The sequence below is a fragment of the Hyperoodon ampullatus genome (assembly GCF_949752795.1).
Source record: "Hyperoodon ampullatus genome assembly, chromosome: 18".
In the NCBI taxonomy this organism is placed as follows: domain Eukaryota; kingdom Metazoa; phylum Chordata; class Mammalia; order Artiodactyla; family Ziphiidae; genus Hyperoodon; species Hyperoodon ampullatus.
Genome location: NC_136931.1, coordinates 42,255,067 through 42,268,834, shown reverse-complemented (window position 1 = coordinate 42,268,834; position 13,768 = coordinate 42,255,067). Strand labels below are relative to the sequence as shown.

The 13,768-nt window shown below is 44.9% G+C and overlaps 1 protein-coding gene across 1 annotated transcript; it reads right to left on the bottom strand.

The window, feature by feature from the left end:
• Positions 1-2,264: 2,264 nt before the first annotated feature.
• On the bottom strand, positions 2,265-11,873 carry CCNE1 (cyclin E1; the record flags this gene model as incomplete). Its single annotated transcript, XM_079723436.1, has 10 exons — positions 11,793-11,873; positions 11,497-11,565; positions 7,262-7,407; positions 7,013-7,148; positions 4,373-4,519; positions 3,510-3,605; positions 3,158-3,292; positions 2,936-3,047; positions 2,686-2,843; positions 2,265-2,387 (listed from the first exon to the last, which is right to left on the bottom strand). The coding sequence occupies exons 1-10, from the start codon at positions 11,856-11,858 to the stop codon at positions 2,265-2,267; spliced, it is 1,188 nt and encodes a 395-aa protein (XP_079579562.1). The 5' UTR covers positions 11,859-11,873.
• Positions 11,874-13,768: the final 1,895 nt, after the last annotated feature.

The following is a 13,768-nucleotide window of genomic DNA, read 5'->3' as shown; positions in this document are numbered from 1 at the left end:
TACTGTTTCTCTAGCTCTAACACAAGTTAAGTTAGACCGAGGGCCCATACTCCCGTTGCTTTTCTGGGTCCTTCCTGCTGACACATCTCTGCCTCAGAGCATTTGTTCACCAGAGGTGACTAGAGCTGCCACTTCCACCCCTGCTATCTGTTTGGTATCACCTCGCCTCAGCTGGTTTCAGATGAATTGCAGAACAAACGTGATCTGGCAAATGGGTGTAGAGCTGACCAGTGAGGGGCCAAAGTTTATACTGACTGCTAGCAAATGGAAGAAGCTCCTTTAAAAGGGAAACTTGATTTTACTTACTAGTGGCATTTAGGGTTTCTGACAGAGCCACAGAAAATACTGGCTACTATGGATTTCACTTACCCTTCTGGGATTTATCCTTTATTAGCACAGATTATGAAGAGCTGCCTGTGGCAACACTGCCATTTAAAAAAATACTGCGTCTCCGGAAATGCAGCCCTCTGACAATTTACACGTGAGGCAGCCTCAGCTCAGCATACTCAGTAACTAACACTCTCTGCAGTACAACAGCTTGCCAAATGGTCCATGAAACATTTACCTCAAACATGCTTTCAGACCAGTGTTTCCTCACATTTGCCAAGCTCTCAAACTTATATAAAACTTTGAAAATAGAAATGTTTTCAGTGCCACATTTTTGCACAGAATGTCAAATATAAATTAACCATTTTTAGGATTTTTCAAGTCACAAATGATCATTAAAAATTCACTACTTATAAGGCAAGAGCATCTCTGAGATGAAGAAATAATTAGCTAGGAGTATCCTCTGACTAAATACCATTACATGTAGATTTATAATACATTTATTAAGAAAACTGTATTAGAACTGCCAGAACTATAACATCACAATGTGAAAAAGTAGGATCTCTCTCAAATTTCATATAAATATGGTAGATTAAAAGTGGCTGTTTTTCTTTCTACTTCAGATAGATTTTTGCAAAATAATAAAATACCAAGTTGAAATAAATGATATTTATTTGCTCATTCGCCCTCCCTTAATGAACCCATACATACACCAATGCATTGTGAGAAAATGAAACACAAGACTTGACAAGGCCATCACTTTGGGAATGTCCCACGAAACATGATGTGAACTGTACACACTGGGCCTTAAAGTGGACAGTAACCTCCTCTGTTAGCAAGGCACTTGGTGATTCCATCAATGGTCAGGGAACAGACTATATACGAATATCATGGCCTTGAACTACATACAATTTTACTTTGCATTTTCTTGTTCAAAGCGTAGTTTTAGGCTACTATGTTAACAAGTTCTCCAAACAAAAAAAAATACTTTAGGTTAAGCTTTGGGTAAGGATGAAAAGAGTATTAAATAACACTAATTGCAAATACTTTATGACCCTTGTCCTGTGCTCGGGAAGGAATCATACCTAAGAATCCTCTCGATGCAGACGTGACTTGACTACTATCACCACAGCCAGCCAGTGAGCCCACCCGGAGCCACCACTGCACACGGCACTGTTGGAAGATGCCAATCAGAGCCTCATTCCAGCTCAGGGGCCCTGAGGAGGCCTGTGAGGCTGCACCTGAAGCTCACTTCAAAAGTTTTCTTTTAATATATTTGCTTGAGAGGCTTGAGCTTCGAGAAGCATGAAGTTAAAAAAGAGAACCTGATATAGCCACATTCAAAGTTGACTCCTAACTTAAATTACCAGACATAGCTCATAAAACCAGCTGTCTCAAAGACAGTGTTTTATCTTTATTAAAAAACGGATAAACATAGCAGCACTTACAAAACAATAGTTCATAAAAGGCATTGTACACTGTCAACTGATAGTATGGAAAGGGGAGGCCCCCAGCATAGCTGGTTGTGGGCTGCGCATCGTAACGCTCACAACCACCTGTTCCACTTAATACGACTTGACCCAGAACAGCCAGGGGGAGACCAACAGCAACATGGCACTCCTCAACTTCAAGCCTTTGTTATTTGTGTGAATAGTCAATTAAGTCAAGTATCACCCTCCTTAGCAGCATCTGGAGCACTCATTGGTGTTCTGGAGGTGGCTGGTGTACTTGACCCACTTATTTAAAAAATCTAAGCATTCAATAAAAAACACTTCTCCCTGTCCAAGGCCATCCACAGAAACCTTCTGTTGCGGAAGAGACATGCTCTTCCATTTAAATATCTGTAAAAGCTAATGCACGCCTCTGCTGCAGTAGACGGGAGAGAACTGGGGGCAGGCACTTCCGCACAGCTGTCTTTGGTGAGGATGCTGGTGTGGTCATGCTGTTCCTTGCCCACTGCTCTGCTTCTTACTGCTCTGTGGGGGGGTGAGGACCCCAGTGGGGAGAGGAGAAATCCTATTTTCTTCAGACAATATGGCTTTCTTTACTTGGGCTTTGTCCTGTTGATAAGAATAAAAGCCAGAAGTGTTAACATGGAAGAATGTATCCTTTGGGCTTCACTTACTTTGTGCTTTTTTCTACAGAGATGAGTGAAGGAAAAAAATAGCAAAGAACAATCTGAAAGTCTCTGGGCTACATGATACTTAGAGAGAGGATCTGTTGACCACCATTTTTCTTTGCCACGGAATTAAAAGAATTGGAGTCTTTTGGGGATATCTGGAACCTGTGGGAAAGAAAGTGAAGAGGCTGCTCGGGCAGTTTTAAGAATTCATCTGGGAAACAAGGAACAGTACTGACCAGCAAATCCAAGCTGTTTACATGGGTCTGGATGTTGTGTGCATCTTCAGCAGGAACTCCCCTGAAGTGCTTAAGTTTTGAACTTCCTGTTTCCCTTATAACCATGGCAAATGGAACCATCCACTTGACACAGTTCTCTATATCACACCACTGATACCCTGCAATGAAAATACATGTTAGGCTCAATCTGAGGCCAACAACTGGTTTATAAGTTCAATACACCTGTGAATGGACTGGAAAGCCAACGTACCTGAAACCTTTTGCATCAACTCAGATGAAGAGAAATGATACAAGGCAGAAGCAGCAAGTACCCCATAAGAAAATTCTAAGCAGCCGACATCCAGGACACAGAGATCTAAAAGCTATGGAGAAGAAAAGAACACTGAGGGACACGGCCAACACACATCCCTTCTAGAGTTACTCCATCTAGTGGTGGAGTAGGTCGCCCCACAGAGGTAATAAAGCCACTTACCTCTGCAATCTGTATGAAGATTTGCTGAGGATACTGCGGCAGGAGCACTTCATAAAAATCATTTAGATATGCGACCTGCATGTATACATTCAGCCAGGACACAATGGTCAGGGGACTTAAATGCCACTTAAGGGCCTAAGGGAAAACAGAAGAGAAAAGAGACCAATCGTTGAAAAAAGAAAAAGACATTACTACTCCCTTTGGTCCTCTAAAGGAGTTCAAAATGCAGCCATTTCCCATGCCACAATGTGTCCAGCTAGAGAACACCTAGCCAGATGCACTCATGCTGAATATAGAAAAGATATTATGTAGGAATTTTTAAAAAGGACTGAAAAACTAACTTGTAACCTACCTTCATAATGATTAACTCCATGGTAAGAATTTCATCTCCTGAACAAGCCCCATCTGTAACATAAGCAAACTGGTGCAACTTTGGAGGATAGATTTCCTGAAAGGAAATAAAAGATACTACTAGCAAAAAGTCCATCTCTGATAGTTTTAACTTATAATGTACCTCCCAAATTATTCTTTTTTTGTTGTTTTTTTTTTTTGTTTTTGCGGTACGCAGGCCTCTCACTGTTGTGGCCTCTCCCGTTGCGGAGCACAGGCTCCGGACGCGCAGGCTCAGTGGCCATGGCTCACGGGCCCAGCCGCTCCGCGGCATGTGGGATCTTCCCGGACCAGGGCACGAACCCATGTCCCCTGCATCGGCAGGTGTACTCTTAACCACTGCGCCACCAGGGAAGCCCCCAAATTATTCTTTTTAGTATGCTGACATAGAAAGAAAGAAAGGGTACATTGATGGGATAAATACAAGAGCCACTCCAGTGGTTCAAAATGCATTAATTGTGAAAGAAATGAAACACTTACCCACATCAATCAATCAATAAATCAATCAAACTTTTACCCAATGGGGAGCTTTGAAATTTTCACCTTTTCAACATGTTTGAAAGCTGTGCCCAACCACCCTTCTAATCACACCAAAATTTTAATCCTCTTAGGTCAAAGTTCAATTTTTTTGATTAAAGGAATTATATTAACCTAAGCATTTTATATATTCATACTTTTCTTGGTTAATTTCTAGCTTTTTTGTGTGTGTGGCTGAACTTTAGAAGGCCTCAAATTAGAAAAATTTAGACAAATAGTTGACCTCTTCCCCTAATCTCAGTGGAACTCAAGCATGTACTACATAACAAATATTTGAAAATTATTTACCTCAAGTTTGGCAGCAATAAATAAAGATGAAATCCCAATAAGTTGTAAAAGCGTTTTTACAACATTTTGTTGTGTTGCCATATACCGATCAAAGAAATCCTGTGCCAAGTAAAATGTCTCTCTGTGAAGTTTATAAACTTCACACACCTGAAAAAATAGTAAGTTTTAGAACAGTTACTTGAGAAAAAAAGAAAGACAAAAAACTTGTCATGAGTTTGGTGAAGGATAATATAACCAAATCAAGAGAGAGAACCTGGCTTTTCTGAAAGGATGGTTACCTTGCTTGTCCCTAAGCACATGCACAATGAAAAACTGGAACTCAGGTATAAGGATGAAGTGTTCTGTGATCTATAATATAAGAGCAAACGTTCATAGGCTGCGGAAAGAAGGTACACTCACAGCCTGTTAAAAGCAGCACTTCAAGGAAAAATGGAATTTTCTCAAAGAAAGGTGTCCCCCTTTATAAGTTGCATTATGACATGAGGAAAGAACTACCATATTTCTTCACAATGGGCACTATCAGTATGAAAGTTTGAAAGCTGGAACATACATTTATTTAAAGACTACAACACTAAACACTAAAACACTTAATCTGTTAATCACAAGAGGCAAATGGTTTTTTAAAAACATTAAACAAAAGACTCGGAGCCCTAGGTTCTAGCATAGGCTCCCCTTTGGACAAACCCATTTATCTCGGATTATGTCAGACTATAAAATTAGGACAATACCTGTTTTGCCTACCTCACAGGATTGCTGTGAGGTGTGGTGAAATAGTGTACATGATGGAGTTGAAAAGGACCAAGGAAATATTAGACCTCAATTCATTACTGTCAGCAAATGTCTGATTGTGCATTTAAAACTGCTGTTCCTAAACAGTATATCCCATGTAAGTACACTTCGTGGGGTTAATAAGTAGAAAAGGCACCAAAGGAAACAACAAACAGAACATTAGTAGAAAACTCTATCAATCACCAAAGAGTGTTTCTGAAGTCCAGGTGGAGCCATATTTAGATTTAGTTTTTATAAAATAACACAACTAAAATAGGATCAGAAGTAAAACTAGAGCTTCTGTTCTCTAAGGAACAAACTTTCAGACTATTTTACCCAGCTCACCATTGGGCACACAGCATAGGCACTGCCTTTCTTACGTACAGACTTCTTGGCTGGGCTAGGGGCTGGGAAACTTAACATCGCTGCACATGAGCCTGCCTGTGAACTGTGGACTCCAGTCTTGTCCCACTGAAGACATAAAGGTTACCATTCTTTTCTATCCTTTCAATAGTATTACATGACTTTCTTCATTGTCTTGAAGGGAAAATCATTTCTTTAAAGTATCAACTGCATCAATAGCATCAATTGCATTATATAAAATAGAACCTCTCAGTCACGTCATCTTATGAGCTGAAGCCTGAGAGGTTAAAGCATACCACATCTAATGCTTCAAGGAATTATAAAATGTTCCAAAAGGCCCATAAGGGCTATGTGCCATGGTGGGTCTGTGGACAACTAACTGCAAGGCCAAAGAATCTGTACATTTGTACATTTTCTACGTTGACATTTTCGGGGACCAATAAAGAAAAGCAAATTAAGAATGATAAAAATAGCTATCTTTTCTTGCGTACTATGTAAACTGTACTTCATATACACTATTTCTAATCCACACAAACTCTGCAAGCAAATATTGCTAGAAAACATTACAGTTGAGAAAACCAAGACTCAAAGTTAAGTGACTTGCCTGACTGAAGCACACAGACGTTAAATGGAAGCAGGGGATTTGACTCTAGGACAAACACAACAGGGGTACACATACCCCTGCTAATACAGACTTCCTAAAGGGTACGTGGCACAGTTCAGTTTTAGGGAATACTTAGACACTCAACTTCCATATGTGCTTTCATAAAACGGATCTACCTGAGATGTCCTTCCCCATCACAGAAGAAAGCCCACTTCTCACCCACACAAGGCTTACAGAGGTGTCCAGGAAGTGTCCTTAATTGAGCCACTACTGAGTCACCCACACTTCCTCCCAGAAAGAGGTGCACTGCCTATACAATATTACTTTTTATGTTTAACATTTATCACAATTTGTAGTACTTGTTATTTTGATCAATTATTATAGAGAAGTATGAGAGTGTGATCAATAAAAGATTTGAACAATATATTTTGTTAGGATAAAATTCTGTGGGTAAAGAGAAATGAATCTCAAGGAGTTAAAAAGAAAACAATGTAAATTTTTTGACTTAAAGATAAATTTGTTCATATATTTTTAAAACATTTGGTAGTGGCTATCAAATAGCTGTCTGTTATCCACATTCCACTGTGTACACTCAAAAGCAATTTGAGCATACAAATTGAAAGATCAAATAATTTATAATTAATTGGAAAATACAACCTTTGCAACTATTTAAATTTTGAGAAAAAAAAGTAGATGCCAACTTAAAAATATCTAAGGGGTAAAGATACTTCAGAAATTCTTTTAAGGAAGTACATAAGCAAAAAAGTTAGGCCACTGTAGTATAGATACCACAGTGCAGAGACACAGAATGTGTCAATGGAATCAAACACTTGAAGAGATAATAAGAGCACAGAAGAATCTAGAAATGGCCAATGCTTCTAGTTCACAGGAAGGCTCCAGCTCACCTCCATTAACCAATCTAGAAGAATCGCTCGCATTTTAGGCTGCAGGAGAGGGTGCCGCTGCATAAAGTGCTTATCCCTCAAGTATGTCTTTTCCTTGTTTAACATGATTTTCCATACTTCCTCTCTATTTGCCCAGCTACAAAAAACAAAAGCAAGCAAAAGACAGGTGTCAGTATGCATCCGTACTAGTGAGGCGGGAGTGCACACAGGGAGTTAAGAGATCCAGAAGGCACTCAGCAGTCAGCTTACTTCAGTACAGGCAGTGGTGAGGCTCTGGACGGTGTGCAACTCTGAGGCTTATATGCAGAATTCGGGTATACGAGCTCATCCTCTTCTTTGTCAGGTGTGGGAATCAAGGAGCAGGGGTTTTCACAGACTGTATTACTGTCCCAAGGCTGTAAAGAAAGACACATTAAAAAAATGTTTGATGTAAACCAGCTGTTTTTACATTCATTGATTTGTCAAACAGCCAGTAAAACAGAAAATGTCTTCACGCTGGAGAGAAATCTCTAGGCCTAAGTCAATATTCTGGCCTAAATTAAGATGGAGATAGCATGGAAGACACAGAAATGACTCCAAGCTTTCATTTCATTTTGTCATTAGCTTAGGAGTCTATGCAGTAAAACCTAAGAAAACTACAGTCAGTAGCATTTTACCCTCCACATCATCATCCTCATATGAAGTGACTGAGCAGCAAAATAGACACAGGAAGGGTAAGACAAAATGCAAACATCTCTTATATTACCAAAAAAACAAAAGAATAAAATCTATTGGCAGCTCAGTAAGATACTGAGCATGACTCCTAAAGTGTGTTGTGAGACTATTTGGTCACAATTCAAAGATTTGGTTTTTTAATAAGTACAACTAACCTAATGAAATGTCTTAAAAGGGAAAGACAATTTCCAGTAAAAGCATTTACATAAGCACTCCACAATCACAAGTATAAAAAATCAAAATGTAAACTGATTGCCATCTATATTTAAAGTCTCCCCATTTTAAAACAAAACCCATCAAATGTGACATCTTCCTTTGGTTGCAGGTCAAGTCAAAATTATTACATAACGGGGACCTTTCCTTTTCCTTAACTCAAAATGAAACAAAAGGAGTATCTGCCTAGTTAAAACCGAAACAAGCAATAGTCACAGGATATATTAAAAAGTCTGTACAGATAAAGCCTAAAGACCTCTTTAAAGGCTGTAGAGATAAAGATAAAGCCTGAAGACCTCTGAAACCCACCCCAAAGACTTGCAAATGCTTCTTTTAAAGATTCCAGATACTTAATTTAAGTCAATTTTTAATATTTGGAAAATAATGTCATTTTGCCATTTAACATTTTTCCTTTTAAAGCTACTCTATTATCTTACTCTAAAGGACTATTATTGATTTTCAAAATTATAAAATAGTAATTTTATTGAAGACAGGGCATGTTAACAATCCTGCCAGTATGGAAGGTCTGTGAAAAGTCTGAGACTCTTGGCTTTTTTTTTTTTTTTTTTAAAGCAGAGAGATCTTTAATATTGACTAGAAAAGAGACAACGGAGAGGACTATAATTGAACATGGAAACTTTGGCTCTAAATGCTGCCTGCAAGATATGGGACAGGGTGTCTATCACAGCACACCGGTCACTTTCAGAGGAAGCCAGAGCACTTTCAGGGTACTGAGAAGAGCAAAGCAGGATAAAGCTCTTCTCCATCCAATGTGCAAAGAATTGGGCATGCAAATTAACCATGGCAGCTCTTGCCAACAGCTGCTGGAGAAGGGCAACATCCTCTTCCAGTTCTAGTATCATGTGCTGGTAGTATTTCCTTGACTCAAAAAGGGTCACATTACAACTGCTTTAAGTTGCTCTTCATTCAACAATGAATTCTAGTTTTGAAAGCAGAAGCTGGTTGTCATCCTCTACAGCCACATGGCTGAAATAGCTGAGAGGAGGCTTTTGGAGATAAAATGGTAACATTTCCCTACCTGTAGTTCACAGACAAATTGGGTGAACCACAAGCAGACAAATGGTCCCCAAAGTTGGCCTTTTAGGAACCAGTGGATGAAGCAGAATAATGAAGTCTGTATCATTTAACTGGAGTGTATACCATGTCTCAAAGAAAGCAAGATCAGTCTGACTTTAGGAAGGAACTGGGTAACAGCAAGAGACCAGTTTTGATTACTCCTAACAACCCCTGACTCTTTATGCCACTTTTAACTGAGAATAAAACTACCTTATGCAAAATTATGTTCTGAGAAGTAACTAACAGAAATTCCAGGACTCCACTTCAGTAAAAAAGTTGGGTCTCATGCAAAAAATTGAACAAAAAAAAATGGATATGTTAAATAGACTTTAGATAAAAGAGTATTATCTTCATTGAGAAAAACCTAAGGTAAGAATCAAAGGTTCCATGTGATCTTGATGAAGCAGTTTCATGGAGTTGAGCATGAGGGCTACAAGTAGCTCAGAGCTGTTGAACAGGGCTGAACTACGATAACTCCAGAGAAAAATTCTGTGTAATTAATTGGCAAAAGGCTGTTACCCCAAAATTCTAGCTTCACAAATCTACACAGAGAAATAACATAAGACATTGATTGCTCCATAAATGATGGGTAATTTTCAAGCTATCTACTTGGCAAAATGTGTAGAAACCTGTTGTCATTAATCTCTGAACAACCATGAAAACGCCTTCTAGTGGGAAATAATATGGCTATTCATGTATCACATCTATCAACTCTCTGCAGTCCAAGGATAGGACCAAAGCCCTATCTTAGGCACCTTAGGCACAGCTCAGGTTATCTTTGAGAACAGAAACTACTCTAAAACTCCAAGAAGTCAACAGGGACAACTTTGCTTCATCCTAAGTTAAAAATTTCAATTCTGGGCTTCCCTGGTGGCGCAGTGGTTGAGAATCTGCCTGCCAATGCAGGGGACACGGGTTCGAGCGCTGGTCTGGGAAGTTCCCACATGCCGCGGAGCAACTAGGGCCGTGAGCCACAACTACTGAGCCTGCGCATCCGGAGCCTGTGCTCTGCAACAAGAGAGGCCGCGATAGTGAGAGGCCCGCGCACCGCGATGAAGAGTGGCCCCCGCTTGCCGCAACTAGAGAAAGCCCTCGCACAGAAACGAAGACCCAACACAGCCAAAAATAAATAAATATTTTTTAAAAACCTTCAATTCAAATCACAGGCGGGAAAATAACCAATCCTGAATTTCACAAAGTAGAGGTCCATTTTAGTAGAAATCCACAAAAATTAGCTTGCTTGGTTTGAAGTCTTTACAGGGAGAAAAAAGGAAAAAAAGGAAAGAACTTGGAACGCACTGTCTTATTTCCTTTCCTAAAGTGACGTATTTCTTCTTCTAATACAGCAAGGAAATCACCAAGCCATTGTTCAATATTCAGTGGAACCTCCCCAGAAATACGAATTACTAGGGTCTTATGTGCAGTAACAACTTTTTACAAATAATGTGGCCCTCGGCTTTGAAGCCCTTCACTCTTCCAAACCCAGTTGCTATGGCTGTTGCTCACTGCCCTAAAAGTGATGTGCTGCCACTGCTAACCTAATCAGGACCACTACCCTCAGCTCAAATACTATTCCTGCTCAGCTTTTATCTGCTATAGCGTCAGAAAGCCTAATCAGTTGGTTTGGAGATAGGCTGCTTCCCCTACTAGAGCCATAACTACAGTCTCCAGCCATTTCTGGAGGCAGAGAGATAATACAAGCTTTTTCTGCTAGGAACTTCTGATATTATGATGATACCATGAGCATGCAAGAAATATGGCGGGAACTCCATGAAGGAGGGGCAAGAGAAATGGACTAGTCAATTTTACAAATGTGTTGAGATGCACATATCATTACACACAATGTCCTACTAATACTCTGGTGGAGGCCAGATCAAGCTCCAGGTGAGTGACCACTGTAGGTAATTGCTGGATGGGCTAGAAGAACTTTCAGAAAGGGGGAAAAAGTTTGAAACATGACCTAAAGGGGGTGGCAGCAGGGAAGGGAAGTCCTTAAGCACCATGATGAAGAAACACAAGTGTGGATGTGTGCTTATGTGTACACACAAACCCCATCCTCACAGTTACCCAAAGAGCTCTGTCTCAGGAGCCCTCCCCGCAGTTCACCAGCCCACAGAGAGGCTGTAGGACAGACTCCGCCCCTGGCTTGCACAGGACTCTGGGTTACTTTCTTCCTCTAACTGAGTCTCAGTTTCCTCAAGGGCAAAAGGAGAGGACTGAGTTATGTGAGGTCCATTCTGGTTCTTCCAGACATCGGCGCATATTTGTCATCTCAGAGATGTCAGTCAGGAACACAGACCTTCCTGGAATCTCAAGGCTGGCAGAGGTCAATGCCCATTGACAGGCACAGCGCTCAGTTGTACGGACCGTGGCCACAGTTAGAGAAAAAGCCTTCAGCAGAAGGCAAGGAAATGTGAGACTTAATGTGACCCCCCAAAAAGGAGACCCTCAACTTAGATCTAATCAGAAAATGTACCCACCTGACTGCCACACTGGCTTCTCACGGTCCTGTCAATTTTGGCAACTTCTTCATCTGGATCCTGCAAAAACTAACATAAAACAACCCACACCCCAAGGAAACACACCAAACAGCCCAAAGACAAAAACACAGAGAGAGAGAAGAAAAAGAAAGCTGGTAAGGTTATGAGCACCATTTCTGCCAAACGTACCCCCCTTGACCCCCTATCAATAAATATGTGGTCAGAACCCAGCCTGGTACCCAGGTAAGATGGGGGGTGGGGGGGAATCCTCCCCCACCTGTCTCCTTTGTACTCACAACGGCCACATTTGCCTTCCTTTTCCTGGAGCGAACAGAGACATCGGTGCCGCTTTCCTCTTTCATGGTGCCGGGTTCCTTCCCATCCCTGAAAAGCCAGGATGGCACAGAGGTAAGAGTTCTCCCCAAATCTCGGCCCACCCCTCCCCCACCACTGCACACCTTCTCCCTTCCCCGCAGCGGCCAGGCCACTCACCTCTCCTTCTTTTCCCTCGGCATGGCGCTGGGCGCAGGATCAGACCTCAGGCCTGGGGGCACGAAGCGGCAGTGGGGTGAGGACGGCCGGCGGAGGGGACCAGGGCCCGCCGGTCCGTCCCGGGCACCCCTCCCCCTCCCGCGAGGGCGGCAGCAGCGGCGGGAGCCTCCCGGGCCGGTCGGGAAAATGGCCGATGGGCCCGGGGTGGCCTGTCACCCGTGGCGCCGCCAGCGGCCCGCGATGCCGGGTCGGAACCCGGGGTGGGGGGGGGGCCTCGACGCCCCCCGAAACCCTCGCCGGCCCATCGCCTCCCTCGGGGCCCCGTCTGCCTCAGTCTTCCCCTCAACACCTCCCTGTAGCCTGTCCCTGAGTCACCCTACCGGGGCACCCCGCGCTGACGCCTCCAGGGACCCGGCACCCGGCCTCGCCCCACCCCCACCCCGGCCCGGCCCGACCCGGACGCTCCAGGAGTCCCAGCCTGCCGCGCCGTCCGGCAGCCCGCGGCGGGGTCCTTACCCGAAGCCGTTTCCGCGGCAGGCACGCGGGCTGCACGAGCCGAGGCCGGAGGCAGGAGGCAGAGGCGAGCGGAAAGCCGGGAGGCGGGAGGCTGCGGAGGGCCGAGCGCGCGGCGGTGGCGGGATCCGCGCCTGCCCCCTACACCGCGCTGGCGGCCGAGCCGGCTGCTCCTGCGCCCGGCTAAGAGCGGGACATTTAAAAATCCCTGCGCGCGGAACGGGCCCCCGGCCCGCCCTCGCGCCCTCCCGCCACCCTCCGCCCCGCCCCGGCCGGCTGGGAGCCCCTCAGCGGCCGCCCGATGGCCCGGGCCCGCCCAGCCACCGCCCTCAGGACCGCCCCGTGTGGCGCGGGCCGGCCCCGGCGCTCCGGCCCGCCAGGGGCGGGGCCAGCGCGGGGCGGGGCTAAGTGACAGGGCCTGCGCGCCGGAGAGGCGAGGCCCGGAGGCCGGGCGGGGCCTGCGCGGCTAGAGCTGCGGAGCCCGCGCGGGGCCGGACTCGTGGGCTGGCCCGCGCGCGCGGGGGGGCGGGGCCGCGCAGGCGGGACGCGGGGAGCTCTGGCGCGAGCGCGGCAGAGGGGCGGGTCGCCGGTCTCCGGGGGCGGAGCCGAGCGGCGCTGGAGCGGCAAAAAGCCGCGTGGCCTGCGCGGGTGGAATGTAAACACGGCTGGCGGCTGGGGTTCGGGCCCCGGCTGGGGTCTGCCAGAAGACCCGACGTCCGTTGGCCTCCGGCGCGCGCTCCCTGTCCCTCCTTGCACGTCCTCCCCGCCCCCGAGACGCAGGGTTCCGGGCCCTGAGTCGGGGCGGGGATGTGCCCAAGGTCACAGCGCCTGGTCACAGAGCCTAGAACCAGGGCCTCAGGCCGCCTGATCTGGGGCCCCCTGGAGAACAGCTGTTACTCTTGGATGCGCGACCATCCCTCTGTCCATGCGTGCTTGCGTCCATTCAGCTAATAGTAGAGCACCTTCCATGTGTGCCCCTTCCCCAGAAATTCTTCAGAAGACCTTTCTGATGCTGGGATTTCACGCAGACCTCTCTAGCTTAAGTGTTTACATCGACGGGCCGAAAACTCAAATCCACACTCCCTGCCCTACAGGACTCTGCGTGGACTGGCCCTCAACCCCTCTCAGACCATTCCTTCAAGCCCCCTCCCCTCACAGCTCTTTTGGCCACCCTGTGTCCTTTCTCCTGTCAGGGCCTTGGAGTTTGTTGTCCCCAGCTCTAGCCCCTTCTGGCTGCTCATCCTTCCCGAGAACTTGAAGATCTTCA